The 18,112-nt window shown below is 38.3% G+C and overlaps 1 protein-coding gene across 2 annotated transcripts in view; it reads left to right on the top strand.

Annotated features, from left to right (window-relative positions):
• The window catches only part of HSDL2 (hydroxysteroid dehydrogenase like 2), a 60,745-nt gene that overhangs the window by 26,493 nt on the left and 16,140 nt on the right, over positions 1-18,112 (top strand). Inside the window, exons 5-8 of one of the 2 annotated variants that reach the window (XM_070375099.1) lie at positions 959-1,062; positions 4,460-4,558; positions 13,764-13,958; positions 15,725-15,796. In XM_070375099.1, coding sequence (XP_070231200.1) covers positions 959-1,062; positions 4,460-4,558; positions 13,764-13,958; positions 15,725-15,796 — 470 coding nt within the window. The remainder of the gene's footprint in view (positions 1-958; positions 1,063-4,459; positions 4,559-13,763; positions 13,959-15,724; positions 15,797-18,112) is intronic. The other variant, XM_070375100.1, reaches the window with a different exon arrangement.

The raw sequence follows: 18,112 nt of genomic DNA, 5'->3' as shown, positions 1-18,112 counted from the left end.
ACAAAAACCCTTTACTTTAGTGATATTAATTGTATTTGGTTTATAAACTTAAAATGACATTGTAGATGGTAACAAGAATTTTGTACATTAATAAGAAAGAAACTAACTTAAGAAGAATGGACTAGTTTCAAGTCCTAGAAGTTATTGAATGTGAAATAAAACTAAACACTATGAAGTTAGTAAGCTACAATATGTTATTAAGCTGTGTATTATAGCTTAATAGTTAAATATTTGAAAATATTGGACCTGTGTCTTTTGTAAAATACCTATCTTTTTGAATGGGATTTTTAAAAAAACAACTAAAATTGCCCCCAAAGGAATATTGCATTGTGTGTTGGCACAAATTAAGTTAGGTAATGTGTTGAGAATTAATATTATTAACTTACAGTTCCTTTGTGGTAGAAATACCATACCTACCAAGATGAAAAAAATCAGAATGTGTAAACTAATAATTTCAGTTGTTTATTTCATGTTTAATATATGTACTGTTCTAAGTACCTCATATATATTGTCTCATTTTAATCCTTTGGTCAGTCCTAGATAGTAGCAAGTATTACCAGCATTTGCAAATGAGAAAACTGAGAATCGGAATACTCTATGTATCTGCCCCAGATCACACGATGAAGGGCAGAAGGAGACTTTGAACCCAGGTCTGTCTGACTTGGAATGATGTAGTTGAAGATAATCTAAGTTGGATTTAAGCCTAATGTGCTACTTACTTGATTGTTTTCATCAGGCAGATCATATTGTCAGGCCATTATATAAAGTTTCAAAGGATGAATATTAGTTGCTTTTCCTATCTTCATTCTTGATAAATGGGAAAAAAGCCAACAAAAGTATCCTATAAATTACTGAACAAGTTCAGTTGCTCTGTAGAAGTAGTTTAACATATGATTTAAAAAAGTAATGAAGCTGTTAGAAAGCTAGCAGTTTGACTTGTGTTTTCTTTTGCTTTCAGATCTAAAGCATGCATTCCTTATTTGAAAAAGAGTAAAGTTGCTCATATCCTCAATCTCAGCCCACCTCTGAACCTGAATCCACTGTGGTTCAAACAGCACTGTGGTAGGTGGTAGGTGAGGGGATGACTTGTTTAGTCAATCTGTTTCACATTAAATCAGTGTATTGATGATGTAATCACAGTTTGTACATACTGATAACATTAAGTTTTCTCTGCAGAAGTTGGTAGCATTTTGGTAAGTAGATTCTTAATCTTTTATCTGTCAGTTTTTAAATGGAGGTATAATTTACATTAAATAAAATGCATAGTTGTTAATGGTTGAGTCTGATGAGTTTTGACAAATAGATACACCTGAATAACCAATACTCAAATGAAGATATGGATATCCACCATCCTGGAAAGCTCCCTCAAGTACCAGTGGGTGTGTTTTACTGTATATAACTTATTCTTCAATAAAGTTGATTAAGACTACCATGATTGACATGTATGCATTGCTATGTTTTAAATGGATAGCCAACAGCAACCTGCTGTCTGGATCAGGGAACTCTGCTCAATATTATGTGACAGCCTAAATGGGTAAGGATTTGGAAGGGAGTGGATATGTGTATACGCATAACTGGATCACTTTGCTGTATACCTAAAACTAGCACAGCATTGTTGATAAACTCATATAAAATAAAATTAAAAAAAAAACTGTCCATGAATTACTTTACTTTTCACACCTAATGATGTAAGATGAGTATGCTAAATAACAGGCCTTCCCCAGTATCTCAGCGGTAAAGAATCCACCTGCAATACAGGAGACATAGGAGACATAGGTTCGATCTCTGGGTCAGGAAGGTCCCCTGGAAGAGGGCATGGCAACCCACTCCAGTATTCTTGCCTGGAGAATCCCATGGACAGAGGAGCCTGGCAGGTTATAGTCCATAGAGTTGCAAAGAGTCAGACATGACTGAAGTAACTGTGCTACAAAGACAGAAATATAGATCAATGGAACAAAATAGAAAGCCCAGAGATAAATCCACGCACATATGGACACCTTATCTTTGACAAAGGAGGCAAGAATATACAATGGATTAAAGACAATCTCTTTAACAAGTGGTGCTGGGAAAACTGGTCAACCACTTGTAAAAGAATGAAACTAGAGCACCTTCTAACACCATACACAAAAATAAACTCAAAATGGATTAAAGATCGAAACATAAGACCAGAAATTAAAAAACTCCTAGAGGAGAACATAAGCAAAACACTCTCCGACATACATCACAGCAGGATCCTCTATGACCCACCTCCCAGAATATTGGAAATCAAAGCAAAAATAAACAAATGGGACCTAATTAAACTTAAAAGCTTCTGCACAACAAAGGAAACTATAAGCAAGGTGAAAAGACAGCCTTCAGAATGGGAGAAAATAGTAACAAATGAAGCAAATGACAAACCACTAATCTCAAAAATATACAAGCAACTCCTACAGCTTAATTCCAGAAAAATAAATGACCTAATCAAAAAATGGGCCAAAGAACTAAATAGACATTTCTCCAAAGAAGACATACAGATGGCTAACAAACACATGAAAAGATGCTCAATATCACTCATTATCAGAGAAATGCAAATCAAAACCACTATGAGGTACCATTTCACGCCAGTCAGAATGGCTGCGATCCAAAAGTCTACAAGCAATAAATGCTGGAGAGGGTGTGGAGAAAAGGGAACCCTCTTACACTGTTGGTGGGAATGCAAACTAGTACAGCCACTATGGAGAACGGTGTGGAGATTCCTTAAAAAACTGGAAATAGAACTGCCTTATGATCCAGCAATCCCACTGCTGGGCATACACACTGAGGAAACCAGAAGGGAAAGAGACACGTGTACCCCAGTGTTCATCGCAGCACTGTTTATAATAGCCAGGACATGGAAGCAACCTAGATGTCCATCAGCAGATGAATGGATAAGAAAGCAGTGGTACATATACACAATGGAGTATTACTCAGCCATTAAAAAGAATACATTTGAATCAGTTCTAATGAGGTGGATGAAACTGGAGCCTATTACACAGAGTGAAGTAAGCCAGAAAGAAAAACACCAATACAATATACTAATGCATATATATGGAATTTAGAAAGATGGTAACAATAACCCTGTATACGAGACAGCAAAAGAGACACTGATGTATAGAACAGTCTTTTGGACTCTGTGGGAGAGGGAGAGGGTGGGATGATTTGGGAGAATGGCATTGAAATACGTATAATATCATATATGGAACAAGTCGCCAGTCCAGGTTCCATGCACGATACTGGATGCTTGGGGCTGGTGCACTGGGACGACCCAGAGGGATGGTATGGGGAGGGAGGAGGGGGAAGGGTTCAGGATGGGGAACACATGTATACCTGTGGCGGATTCATTTAGATATTTGGCAAAACCAATACAATATTGTAAAGTTTAAAAATTAAAAAAAAATAAAAATAAAACCCTTAAAAAAAAAAAAGTAACTGTGCTAAATAACAAGATTTATGTACAGGTGCCTCCTTTGAGTTTATTGTATCATATACTTACTCCTTATTTCAACATAATTCCATAAAATTTGGAAAGGAGGACATTTGGAATAAGAACCCACAGAACAAAACTAAAACAAGTTCTGTTTTAATTGACTCCGTTAAATGAATTTGCAACCTTTTGTTTATGTTTTACTAGAAGTAGTCTTGCCAGGAAAATCCCATGGACGGAGGAGTGTGGTAGGCTGCAGTCCATGGGGTCGCTAAGAGTCGTGTCACTTTCCCTTTTCCCTTTCATGCATTGGAGAAGGAAATGGCAACCCACTCCAGTGTTCTTGCCTGGAGAATCCCAGGGACAGGGGAGCCTGGTGGGCTGCCGTCTATGGGGTCGCACAGAGTCGGACATGACTGAAGCGACTTAGCAGCAGCAGCAACAGCAGTTTTCCTTTAAATGGCCAGTTTCATTGAAAAAAGGATAAAAAAAAACAATAATGTAATTTATCCCCATAATATTCAGAGGAATAAAAGTTTATTACTGCCTCTTTTTTTTTAAACAATTACTAGGATGGAAATATGTTAAAGTAGTTCATCCCTGATATATATAAAATTATTTACATAGAAAACTGTTCTTTTAAAAATAGTACATTAAAAGTTTTTGTGAAATGAAGAAGTGAAGTTGCTCAGTCGTGTCCGTCTCTTTGTGACCCCATGGACTGTAGCCCACCAGGATCCTCGGTCCATGAGGTTTTCCAGGCATGAATACTGGAGTGGGTTGCTATTTCCTTCTCCAGGGGATCTCCCCTACCCAGGGATCGAACCTGGGTCTCCCGCGTTGTAGGCAGATGCTTTACCGTCTGAGCTACCAGGCAAGCCCAAAGTTTTTGTACTAATATAAATATTAAATAATTCTGAAAAATGTATCAAGGAAAAACAGTAATAGAAGGAAATTGGTTATTTATACTCACAAATTAATTTGTTTCCTAATTAAATTCTTGATGGTTTCTTTCAGCTTACACTATTGCTAAATATGGTATGTCTATGTGTGTACTTGGAATGGCAGAAGAATTTAAAGGTGAAATTGCAGTCAATGCATTGTGGCCTAAAACAGGTATGTACTTATGAAAGAAACCCATTTGTTGGATTCTCATTTACTGCCTTAGACACTTAGACACTTAGACACTCTTAGACACTTAGACACACTTAGACACTCTCGGGTGGGTGCTGCTACCGCTAAATCGCTTCAGTCGTGTCCAACTCTGTGCAACCCCATAGACGGCAGCCCACCAGGCTCTGCTGTCCCTGGGATTCTCCAGGCAAGAACACTGGAGTGGGTTGCCATTTCCTTCTCCAATGCATGGAAGTGACAAGTGAAAGTGAAGTTGCTCAGTCATGTCCGACTTAGCGACCCCATGGACTGCAGCCCACCAGGCTCCTCCATCCATGGGGTTTTCCAGGCAAGAGTACTGGGTGGGTGGGGTGGGTGCAAATGAGTAGATCATCAAAAGGAAACCTCAGTATGTCTGGAAACAAGTTCAGCTTTTTATTGTATATGAAGGACCCTTTTCAGTCCTTCTATTTGACTACATGGTTGCTGTACTAGAAACACTAACGCTGGAAGAGTCTCATAAAAGCCCATAGGAAGCCAGCTGCACTTCCCTAACCTTTTTCCACCCTTGTCTTTGGTACCTTAAATTCTGCAGATTCTCTTGCAGTTACTTTTATTGTCTCCTCACACATCCCAGAAAATGCTTCTTTACTTTGTTGTACTCTTACTGATTTGTCTTTTTCCTTTATGAGAAGCTGACTTTTCTGTACTTTCACATAAGTTCTGAGTTCACAGAGTGTCTGGATCCCCTTTGGGTGACAGGGTAACCTGCCTATGGCTGGGCTTTGTATGCAGCTTTTGAGTTAAATGTACAGTGGAAGCTGATGGCTTGCAGGTTAGGGAACATGTTGTGTAAACATGAGGGGAGGAAAATGACAGAAAGGGAAGGCTTGTCCTACTTATCCTCCACTTATATATCAGAACAACTTAAAGGAAGAAAAAGAAAAAAAACTATTCTTATTCTACCTTTTTTTCATATATTTAATAGTGCCTATGAAAACCTTAACCTCTTTTATTTTCTTCACTCTAAATGACAATCCTACCCCACAAAAGTATGAAAAAGAGAAAACATAGTGGGAATCACTTTTTCATTTCACTTAAAAAAAAAATTAACAGAACCTTTGTTGCACTAACATCAGAACTCCAACATGTAAGTTAGTGTGACCCCTTTCTAGGGAATCTCCTTAGGGTCAATACAGGATTTTCCTGATTCTCCCCATTGGGTCATTTAATGTATTCCTATATCTTCTAAGGACCTTGATATTGTTTATTCCCATTCTTCTTCCTTCTGGCATTGTTTTCTTTGTTCATTCATCACTCAACGAATACCTAGTGGACAGTTGCCATGGGGCAGACATTGTGCAGGGTTCAGTGGACACCTCTTTGGCCTTTTCAGCTCGTAAATGAGTCAGTTGATAGAGCTGTCTGCAAAAGAACATTTAATTTAGTATTTTGGCAAATTATAATGGCCCTAGAGGTGCTCTTGAATGGAACTGCCACGTACAGCAGTGTGGACTGTACCCAGAGTCGTAGCTTAGGAACAAAGGAGGGGTTTCTTTCACTTCCCATCTACTGTGTGCAGGTGAGGACATTTCCTCAGCCCTGGCACTGGTGAGAGGCCTAATGGTCTATGGTATTGAAGCTGAGAGAACAGGAGGCTGTGGGGCAGAATTTATGGAGCCCTGGGATATGTTGCTAATGTAACTGTCAGGAAAATTTAGCCATTGCACCCAGCTCTCTCATCACCATCTTTGTTTTCTAATAAGAACTCCAGGAATTTAAAAAAAAAGGTTTTTATGTGAAGTGTAGTTGATGTAGGGCTTCCCTGGTGGTTCAGTGGTAAAGAATCCGCCTGCCAATGCAGGAGATGCAGGATTGATCCCTGGGTTGGGAAAATACCCTGGAGAAGGAAATGCAACCCACTCCAGTATTCTTGTCTGGGAAATCCCATGGACAGAGGAGCCTGACGGGCTACAGTCCGTGGGGTCGCAAAAAGGTCGGACACAACCTGGTGACTACAAAGCAGCAACACGGCTGATTTACAGTTTTACGGTAGTTGCAGGTGTGCAACATTGGCACTTGATGCTTGCGTACGTGGTGAACTGATCACTGTGATAAGTCTAGTAACCATCTGTCCCCATGCAAAGCTATTACACTAACATTCACCATATTCCTTATGCTACATGTTATATTCCTGTGGTTTATTATTTTATAACTGGAGGTCTGTCTCTCTTCATCACTTTCAGCTATTTTGCCCCACCCTGTACCCCACTCTCCTCTGGCAGCCACCTGTTTGTATCTGTCTGTTTTCATTTTGTTTTGTTCATTTATTTTGTTTTTCAGATTCCACACATAAGTGAAACCATATGATATTTGTCTTCCTCTGTCTGACATTTCATTTAGCATAATATGCTCTAAATCCATCCATGTTGTCACAGGTAGCAAGATTTCATTTTTTTAATGGCTGAGTAGTGTTCCATTGTGTATGTATGTATTATATATAACCACATCTTATTTATCTATTGATGGCCTTTTAGGTTGCTTCCATATCTGGGTTATTGTAAGTAATGCTGCAGTGAACATGGGTATGCATAAATATTTTTGAATTGGTGTTTTCATTTTCTTTGGGTAAATACCCAGAAGTGAAATTGCTGGATCATGTGGCAGTTCTATTTTTAACTTTTTTTTATGAGGAATCAATTTTTGTTTTAATATTCCATCTGCCAGTTTGACCAAGATTCCTTTATTTCCTAATCTACCAGGGTATCAGAACCATGATTTATTGCTTCTTCATTTCCCTTATGTTACTCTAGCAGACAAAATTCTTTTAAGATTTTCTAGAGAATGGTATTTGTTGCAATCAGGCAAAAGATGAGAGTGAAAAAACTGCTTCTACGATATTTTCAAACTACATGTGAAGACTCACTGGTGAGTCATGAAATCAATTTAGTGAGGCATGAAATCAATTTGGTGGATTGTGAAATTGATTTAGTGGATAGCAGCCAGAATTTTGCTGTTGTTTCATTTTATTTTTAATTGAAATAGAGAATATTAGAGAGCATTTCACATTGTAATAGTGTTTTTTGGTAAACTTTAAAACTTATATATGAATATCCTATATAAATGAAACATGCATATGTTTATGAGTGTTTATGTGTAGGTATTATGTGTTTTTAGTCTTGCTCATAAGAACTGTTACTTATTGTGAATCACAGTAAAACAGTTTAAAACTTGGACTTTTCTTTGCCTCTTTTTTTCAGCTTCTTTTCCTTCTCTCATCCTTTCTCAGCTTCCTCTCCCTGCCTTAATCACTGCTGTTTGCTGTTAAAGTTGATAGAGTCAGAAAGTTAGTATCTACATCTCCTTCACATCACTTACAGCATTTGAATTTAAATTACTGATAACAATAACAATAGTCGTTTAATGTCTTTCTTGCTAGAAAAGCTTCTTAAAGATATAGTATCTGTTTTGTCCATTTGGTTATCATCATTACAGACGTTCAATAAATATTGATATTGATGAATGAATGAAGGCAGTATGATTAGTTTCCATGTAGGTCCATAACAGACATTCCAAATAAAAGGTTTATATAAGAAAGGGGAAGAATATTGTATGACTTGGAATGTGAAGGACATTATCAGGATTGGCAGGAGAAATCAGCTCACTGCCTAGATCTTTGCTTTAGTTGAGATGTTCATTTTATTAATAGAAGGTTTACTTGACATCTTGGAACCCTTGGTATCGTTTGGGTCCTAGACTTGTATAATATAGTGAATTGAATTTACGGTCATGCTCCTTATGTTACATGGCATGATGAATGATGTAAAGGATACTTTTGAAACATAGCAAGAGGACCATGTAGCTCAGATGAAAAGTCAGAAAGGGAGGTCCTTTAATGAAACAATTGAAATAAGACTGAGGATGTTGGAATTAACAAGGAGAACTGAACAAGGCATTCTTGGCAGAGGGAACAACAGAGTCTGAAGTATGGGAAAATACTGGATGTTTGGTGGAACTGCAAGAAGGTGTTATGGTGTATCTATGATGGGGTGTGGACTTTTTATTTCCCTCTGAACTGGAGCGACTGGCGAATAGTTCGGATTGGCCTGGATGTTGGGTGGGTGTGCGGTTGTGGGTGAGATGGACAGACTGAGTCCAAGGGTTTTGATTGCCAAGTTTAGGAGCTTGAATTTTAACCTGTATTCAGTAGAGAGTCACTTTAGAATTTTAGAGGCAGGAGAGCAATAATAAGCAGAAGGCAAAGAGGAGGAGTGGTTTGTTGATGAGGTTTAGGAAGTTTAATTTAGCATCTGAATAGGCTAACTTGTAAGATTGTGGAAAGAGGAGGCAGGAAACCTAGCTAGAATATTGCATTATTTATGATGGAGACACTGAAAATGGATTTGAAAGGGTGTTCAGGCTCCTCACGGTTTCTGAGGCCTCTATTTAAAAGACACATCTTTTCTTTCTGGACCATATAGCGTGGTCCAGACATGAAAACTCAGCTAACCAGGGAGGTCAAGGTGGCAGCTGGCCTCTGTGGTACTAGAAACCAAAACCAAAACTGGTTTCCATTTTCAAGGGACCTACTTATCAACTAGGTTAAGCAGTTTATACCATATTTCCTTGATTCTGAGATGCCCATGTTTTCAGGTTTACATCTTTGATACCAGGTTGCTCATATATAGTTGATGTGTTATAGTTTAACTGGCAGGTTTTTTCTCCTTGGTGGTTACACTTGATAATCAATGGTATCTTTGGTTCAGTGAGCACATACAAGAATATATGTGTATGTGCAGATACAGAGAACAGAGTAGCAGGTACCAGAGGGGAAGTGTGGGGAGGGTGAAATCGGTAAAGGGGATTAACTGTATGGTAATGGATGGAAGCTAAACTTTCGGTGGTTAGCATGCTGTAGTGTATACAGAAGTCTAAATATAAACACCTGAAACATCTATACTATTATAAACCAATTTATTGAGATAATTTTTTAAAAGATATTTTGAAAAGTTTTGGGAATGGATGGCAGTGATGTACTGCATTGTGAATGTACTTAATGCCAAAGAATTGTGCACTTAAAAGTGATTAATCTGAAATAAAACTAAGAATATACAAATGGGACCTAAGTAAACTTAAAAGCTTTTGCACAACGAAGGAAACTATAAGCAAGGAGAAAAGAGCCTTCAGAATGGGAGAAAATATTACCAAACGAAGCAACTGACAAAGAATCAATCTCAAAAATATACAAGCAGCTCCTGCAGCTCAATTCCAGAAAAATAAATGACCCAATCAAAAAATGGGCCAAAGGACTAAACAGACATTTCTCCAGAGAAGACGTACAGATGGCTAACAAACACATGAAAAGATGCTCAACATCACTTATTATCAGAAAAATGCAAATCAAAACCACAATGAGGTACCCTCACATGCCAGTCAGAATGGCTGCTATCAGAGTCTACAAACAATAAATGCTGGAGAGGGTGTGGAGAAAAGGGAACCTTCGTACACTGTTGGTGGAATTCAAACTAGTATGGCCTCTATGGAGAACAGTGTGGAGATTCCTTAAAAAACTGGAAATAGAACTGCCATACGACACAGCAAGCCTGCTGCTGGGCATACACACTGAGGAAACCAGAAGGGAAAGAGACACGTGTACACCAATGTTCATCACAGCACTGTTTACAATAGCCAGGACATGGAAGCAACCTAGATGTCCATTGGCAGATGAATGGATGAGAAAGCTGTGGTACATATACACAATGGAGTATTACTCAGCCATTAAAAAGAATGCATTTGAATCAGTTCTAATGAGGTTGGTGAAACTGGAGCCTATTACACAGAGTGAAGTAAGTCAGAAAGAAAAACACTAATACAGTATACTAATGCATATATATGGAATTTAGAAAGATGGTAATGATAACCCTGTATGCGAGACAGCAAAAGAGACACAGATGTAAAAAACAGTCTTTGGACTCTGTGGGAGAAGGCAAGGGTGGGATGATTTGAGAGGGTAGCATTGAAACGTGTATATTATCATATGTGAAGCAGATTGCCCGTCCAGGTTTGATGCATGATACAGGATGCTCAGGGCTGGTGCCAAGGGATGACCCTGGGCGATGGGATAGGGAGGGAGGCGGGAGTGGGGTTTTGGATGGGGAACACATGTGTGCCTATGGTTGATTCATGTCAATGTACGGCAAAAACCACTACAATATTGTAAAGTAATTAGCCTCCAATTAAAATAAATAAATTAATTTTTTTTAAAAAAGGTTAATCTGAAAGAAAACCAATAACACACACCTACGCCATCAAAAGGGCTTCTCCGGTGGTGAAGTACGCCTGCCAGTGCAGGAGACGTAAGAGATGTGGGTTCAATCCCTGGGTCAGGAAGATCCCCTGGAGAAGGGCACGGCAACCCACTCCAATAGTCTTGCCTAGAGAATCCCATAGACAAAGGAGCCTGGCAGGCTACAGTCCATAGAGTTGCAAAGAGTCGAACACAACTGAAGCGATTTTGCATGCACTCCAGCAAAAAAGTGGTTAAAATATATGTACATATGATTGAAAATGGTTAAAATATGTATTCATCTCTTCAGTAAAGTATTTTTTAAAAAAAGAAACAAAACTAAAATTATTTCTTGTGCTTAGAAGACATAAATTTTTTTTCATATACCAAGCTATAATCAGGAGGGCCATACTTTCCAGTTATTGCTTAATAAGACTTAAGTTTCAGGGTTGCTTTAGGATTCTTGTGATCCAAGGCATATCAGCTTTCATTATAAATCTTGATTTCTTTTTTTTTTTTTGCCAGAAATCATCAGGGAATTTGATTTGATTCATCCTGTTATTAATCTGCTTTTATTGTCAGTTGTATTAGCTCTTGGGTTGGCCTGTTGACATTGCAAAACTTTTGTTGAGAGCAACTGCATGGCTCACTTCCTGATTTAGGGGGTTTATTCATGCCTTGTTTGTATTTTCCATAGAAAAGTAATTAAAGTAATGATAGGTTGTTTGGGAAACCATCCCTTATTCTTATATTGCATGTGTGTGTAAATATACACACACACACGTACATGACATATTCTTAATCATTTTTAAGACTTTGCATACCATTAATATAGTACACAGAGTGGAGTGTGTATGTATGCCTACGGTCTCATTGTCTGTATTGAAATATTTATAGAAAAATTCTTGAGTTTATAGGACTAAGATGATAACTGAACTCTACAAATGTTGATTAACAAAGTACGACCCATTAATCACATAGCGGCTAAGGGCCTGGCTCTGAAGTCCAGCTGCCAGCTGTTTGAATCCTAGCTCCTGTAACCTTGGACCTTAGCTCCTTGACCCCTCTGTGCCTGAGTACTGTCATCTGTAAAATGAGGATAATAATGGTGCATGCCTTGTGGAATTCATTCAGATAATATATGTAAAGTATGTAGCAGCATGCCCAGCACAGGGTACACTTCATAAATGTTAGCTGCTATTTTTCATTCATAAGGTACCACTTCAAGAGTGAGGCCAGAGCTCTTGAACTATTGGTAAAGTTAAAAAATATATTCCTAGAAAAGGAATTTTAGTTACAATGTGAAGTATCTTCTAATTCAGTGCACTTGAGAAATTCCCCAAGTTCATGTGTACGCTTTGAAAGAGGGAAGTGTGCTAGGAGGTAATTGCCATGAAAGTAGGGCCTTTGTGTGCTTTGCCCACTCATCTGTGCCCAGTACCCCCAGTAGTGCCTGCCTTTTTAAATGACATTCAGTAACTGTTGAATGAGGAAGAGTCAGTAGCTCTTAAAAACTACAAACTTTTCATCTTGTGGACTGAATTACATAGGTTATTTCAGTAAGTAATGATTTCAAATGGTGGTTTAACAGTAGAATGGAGAGGCGTTTATCTAAATTACTAGAAACTGAAGCCTAAAATACATTTAAACAAATTGATTTTCGTTGCTTTAAATGTAAATTGAGATAAGTTACTATTCACAACTTTGACAGTGCGTAATTAATAATGTAGTATTAATGGTAGAGTTTCAGGTTACTTCACAAAAACATAATTTAAAAATTATATGTATGGGACTTCCCTGATGCACAGTGTATAAGTATCCACCTGCCAGTGCAGGAGATATGGGTTCAACCCCTGGTCCAGGAAGATCCCATGTGCCTCAGAGCAACTAAGCCTGAGGGCCACAGCTACTGAGCCTGCGAGCCTTAGAACCTGTGCTCCGCAAGCAGAGAAGACGCCGCAGTGAGACGCCCTTGCACCGCAAGGAGGATTAGCCTTCACTCGCCACAACTAGAGAAAGCCCGCACCAAGCAGTGAGACTCAGTGCAACCAGAAATTAATTAATTAATTAAAAATCATATGCACCGAAAACAGTGGAAATTATATGCAAACATTAATAATAATTTTCTCTGGGGAGAAGGATTATAGATAGTTTAAACATTCTTCCTTGGGACTTCCCTGATGGTCCAGTGGTTAAGACTCGGAGCTTCCCCTGGATGGGGCATGGATTCATCATCCCTGGTCAGGGAACAAAACTGTGAGGTGAGGTGCAGTCAAAAAATAAACAACACTTTTTTTTCTATTTCCTTCTCTTATTTTCTAGTATTTCATAAATGAAAGTAGTATCTGGATGTAAAAGGGCCCTCAAGTCCAACCAGTATTTATCAAATGTTTATGGTATACTTGTCATTGTTTTAGGCACTAGGGATACAGTGATAAGCCAGAAAGATAAAGTTTCTTTATTCTAGTAGAGGGAAAAGAGAAAATAAGCTTAGGAAAGGGACTCCATATTTTAGAGACAGGAAACCAAAGCCTAAAGATGTTAAAGTGGCCTGCCAAAAATCTCAGCGTAGTTGGCATAAAAATATCACTGACCTGATTTACAGTTCGGCGCTCTTGCTAGTATTCCTCACCGGCTTTCTTGTCTCTCAAGAACGGTATGCAAATTCTTTGAGCATTCTTAATCAGCAATCTAATTTCGCTGTGAGTCTCATGAAGGAGTCTTATATAAGGAAGTGTTGTGTAGAGTAAGGAACGTGTTGTCTACCTAGTTATGTCAGTAAAACATTTGGCAAATCCTTTAAGCTCTCTGGACTATGTTTTCATCACCTGAGCTATAAAGAGATAAATTGTCTTGCTTGTTCCTCACGCAGTTCTGTTACTCAGTTTAACTTATGTCCGTGTATGTCTGTTTTCTCTACAGCCATACACACTGCTGCTATGGATATGCTGGGAGGATCTGGTGTCGAAAGCCAATGTAGAAAAGTCGATATCATGGCAGATGCTGCATATTGCATTTTCAAAAAGCCAAAAAGTTTTACGGGCAACTTTATTATCGATGAAAATATCTTAAAAGAAGAAGGAATAAAAAATTTTGATGTCTATGCCGTTACACCAGGTAATGCATTTAGTTTTAAAAAGTAGTGATGTGTTTGTCCATGTTGTCTGCGACGGACATACATCTGTTTTGTGTACGTTTTATGTGATTATAACATTGATACACTCTTTTTAAAAACTGTCTTCCCAGGGAAGGGAAAGACCCAGACTAACACAACTTTCAAAAAAGAGAAAGGGAAAACAGAAGTGAGCCCGAAGACTTTTTAACAGATATACAGAAAAGGTCCCCTCAGCTTCTAACCCTTTCTAAATCTTAAAGCCAAAAATGAAAAATAGTTTCTGAAGTTGGTCTTAAAATAACATAGTAGAGATTTTGTTCAAGCACATGGTACAGATGATTCAGTGATAAGTTTCTTACAAAAACTTTGTTGTCTCTTTCCAACTGTTATCTCTTAAGTGCAGTCTAAGTGTAGCTTCATGATGAATGGTGAAGGTAACTGAACAGGGTCTGCCTCACATACCAGGCAGGGATTTGAGAAGTTCTCAGAAGACCCCTTGTTCAAAAATAATTCTTCCTGTTGTAACTACAGGGGATGATAGTGATGATAATGCATTTCTACTTTACATATAAAATATAATGTATAATAGACAATCATAGTCCCAAATGGGAATTGTATTTGTGCAGAAGTGTATTTTAAATATTAGTAATTAAGTTGAGCTCCTTGGTGACAGAAACCACATGTTTCTATTTGTATTGTCCCTGTCTCTTCAGTCTGAAACAAATTGAATGAAGTAGCTCTATATAGTTTAACAAAACATTTTTTTATATAGTGTTTATTTAACTTTCATAGCAGTCCTTTGAAGGAAGCAGTATTGTGCAGAGATTAGGAATTGTGGAGTTTCGGAAGAGACAACCCAGTTCCCAGTTCTGTTTAGCTGCTCACTAGCGGGGCGGCCTTAGGCAGGTCACCTGTTTCCTCTGAGCCTCACTTTCTTTATCGGTTAAAATACGGGAAAGATAGCTTCTACACAGGATTTTTGTAAGAACTAAATGCAAAAATGTATATCATGTGCTTGGCACAGTGCCTGGCTTGTGGTACAATCAGAGTATTCAGTAGTTAATATTTGTAGTGGAAAGAGGTTCCAAGGAGATTAAGCCTTTGCCTAAGAGCAGTCAGCTGCTAGTAAGTGTCAGAACCTGAACCATACCCAGGTCTTCTGGATTCTAGTATAGTGAAACTGTCAGTTTAGGTTTTAAAACTTGTCATTATACACAAAATTTTAAATTCAATTTAAATCAAAAATTCTATCATATTGTATTGAAAACAATATGATCATCTACTACAATTAAGTGTTAGGATATAACAAAGACTGGTGCATCCCTGCCCTCCAGTTTTTTTAATCTTCTGAGAGGGAAAAACAGACACACACTGACAGAGATGGAAACCAAGTTCTTAATGAGGAACCCCCTTGTCTTAAGGGGGCCAGGTAAGAAATGAGCCCTGAGTATTTTGGAGGGAGGTAGGACAGAAGGGTTGCATGAGTAGATGAGAAGGGGTAGAAAGCTCTGGGGAGAGCAGTTTAGGGCTTATCAACTCTGGTTGGATCTTAAAGATGAAATTTTCCATAGGAGAGGAGGATAACTACGTTACTGGAAAAGAGTTTTAGCTTAATGAAGGTCAGAGTTTGATATTCCTCCTGGGAGTCTTTTCCACAGCTCCAGAATGATCAGTGTAATAAAAACATATAATTTTTCTTAAACAGATGTTAAAATCTGAATGCAGAAGTTGTTCCATTAACCTGAGTGTTTGGGGATCAATTTTTCAGGCCATCCTTTGTTACCAGATTTCTTCTTGGATGAACAGCCAGCTATGGTTACAAAGAAAGCAGACTCATATGGTAAGATGTAGACTGGATTTTCTGTGGGAAAATAAAGTTACTAGCTTACGTATATCTCCCAAAATGTAGAATTGTACGTTTCTGCTTTTAAACTATTTCGTATTTGGCAGGAAGTTGGGGGCAGCGCACCATACGGCTTAAGGGATCTTAGTGCCGAGTCCTAACCACTGGACCACCAGGGAATTCCCTATTTTTGTAATTTAAACTAGACAAGTAATGTTGTAGTTAATTCTAGCAGAGGAGGTGTTTTTTTTTTCCTTCTATTAGTAGGAAGTTTTTATTATATTCTTTTCATTTAAGGAAAAAAAAGTTGTCTTTAAAATGCACTTTTTAACAGTTTTATTTCTTTTCCTTGGCACCCTTTTTAGGTGTTTTGTGTTGATATTTTATTTTGAGGGAAAATGTGTCACGTTATAGTACGTCTGACACCATTCACAGAGTTTGTGCTGTGAAATTAACTTCAAAGGAGGTTTGGATTTCTTTGTTTCCTTTTTTAATTTAGAAACAACAGCTCCCTTAAATTGGTCCAGAGTTTACATTTTAATCTTTGTGTTCTGGCATTATGCCACTAACTTACTGAAAGGTGTCAGAAGAAACACTCTTCAGTGAAAACCCATTAGAATTTCTCTCGTAGTTTATTAACAAGAATAGTGGCGCTTCCTCTGGACCCGCACCTTATTTTTGTATTATAGACTGAGTCTCCTAAGTGACCATAGATTTTTTAGATGCGGTTAGAAAGTTGAAGACAACGTTTCTTCTGTACCTTTAGCAAACCTATAGAACCTTACTGCAATGCATTTTAGTCCCAAACCTTATTTCCAGCTTAATCTTTTTATTAAATTAGTTAATATTTCTGGCTGCACTGGGTCTTCGTTGCTGCTCTTGGGTTTTCTGTAATTGCGGTGAATGGGGCTACTCTTCATTGCAATGCATGGACTTCTCATTCCAGTGACTGCTCTTGTTGCAGTGTGTGGGCTCTAGAGAGTGGGCTTAGGAGTTGTGGCACACCGGCTTAGTTGCCCCTGGCATGTGGGATCTTCCCAGATGAGGGATCAAACCTGTGTCCCCCGAATTGGCAGGTAGACTCTCAACCACTGGACTACGAGGGAAGTCCTCTGTGACATTTCTACGTTGTAGTTTTGGGAGTCAGGATGTCTCTGGTTTAGGATTCTCTGGCCAGGTGGTCCATGGCTCAGAGGCCTGTTAGCTCATCTCGTGTGTTAGTGATATCTACAGCAGCATTTTTAATACATCAGTGATGTTACCAACAACAGGAATTTTAGTCAACTCTAGTTAATTGGTATTCAGTTAGCACAGAATTGAGATCAGAGGAAACAAGCAAAGGAATGAAGTTTTGGATATAGAGGTTAGTCATAACTTACTAGACTCATTTTAGGAGAACTTGATTTCATTTCCTTCCCAAAAGTTTCCATGTTTGTTGTCTACTGACTGTCCCTTTGAAATATACTATGGTTTGTTTGTCTCCTATAGTTTTATTCTCTTGTGTAGTCATCATGCTCTGCTTAAATAGTCTAGGTGATAAATGATGCAGTTTATCCCTTGGCAAGTGTCTTTCAAGACTACCCTGAAGTTTTCATTGCCATCTCTTTGGCACCTCAGATGATACAGATGATATATCTTGATTAATGGACAAGTCACCTAAAGTAGTCACCTATTAGTAAGAGAGGTGTTCCAACAGTAATTGTATGATAAACTTAGTTCTGTCTGATGTGCCTTCTAAAACCAAATACATCCCTATATGTTTCCTGCCTCCAGAAACATGAAGCAAGCCTATGTCTTTGCCTTCTGCAGTTTTAGCAGCCTCTGCTGGGTCCAGTTCTGCTGAGTTTCTGTCTTAGTGCTATGCCCAGCCTGTATGTTGGCTATATAAAAATTACATAGTTAGATATAGAACACAATGTGGAGGAATATTACCCAGTCAGACTGCCTGGGTTGGGATTCCTGCTGTGCCACTTACTGCTGTGTAACCTTGGGTGGGTATTTCAGTTGCCATTTTTAGAACCTCACTCACTTCTTTTTACTTTAATCCTGAATTGCGTTTATTTTATTAAGCATACTGACGTGCTTTCTGAAACAAGATATGTTATAAACAATAAGGAGAAACTAACTTTTTGTATTGACTTTATATCTGGTCACCTTCATGAGTTTTTGTTTTGTTTTGTTTTAGACTTCTAATAGTTTCTCATAGAGAAACAGTTACTGAAAGCATAGACTTTGGAGTAAGACAGATCTGGGGACGAGTCCTGTCCCTGCTACTTTTGTCTCTGACCTTGGACAAGTCACTTCAGCTCTTTG

Source organism: Bos mutus, chromosome 8 (assembly GCF_027580195.1).
Source record: "Bos mutus isolate GX-2022 chromosome 8, NWIPB_WYAK_1.1, whole genome shotgun sequence".
Classification (NCBI taxonomy): Eukaryota; Metazoa; Chordata; class Mammalia; order Artiodactyla; family Bovidae; genus Bos; species Bos mutus.
The sequence above is the reverse complement of the archived record's forward strand: the minus strand, read 5'-3'. Positions and strand labels throughout refer to the sequence as shown.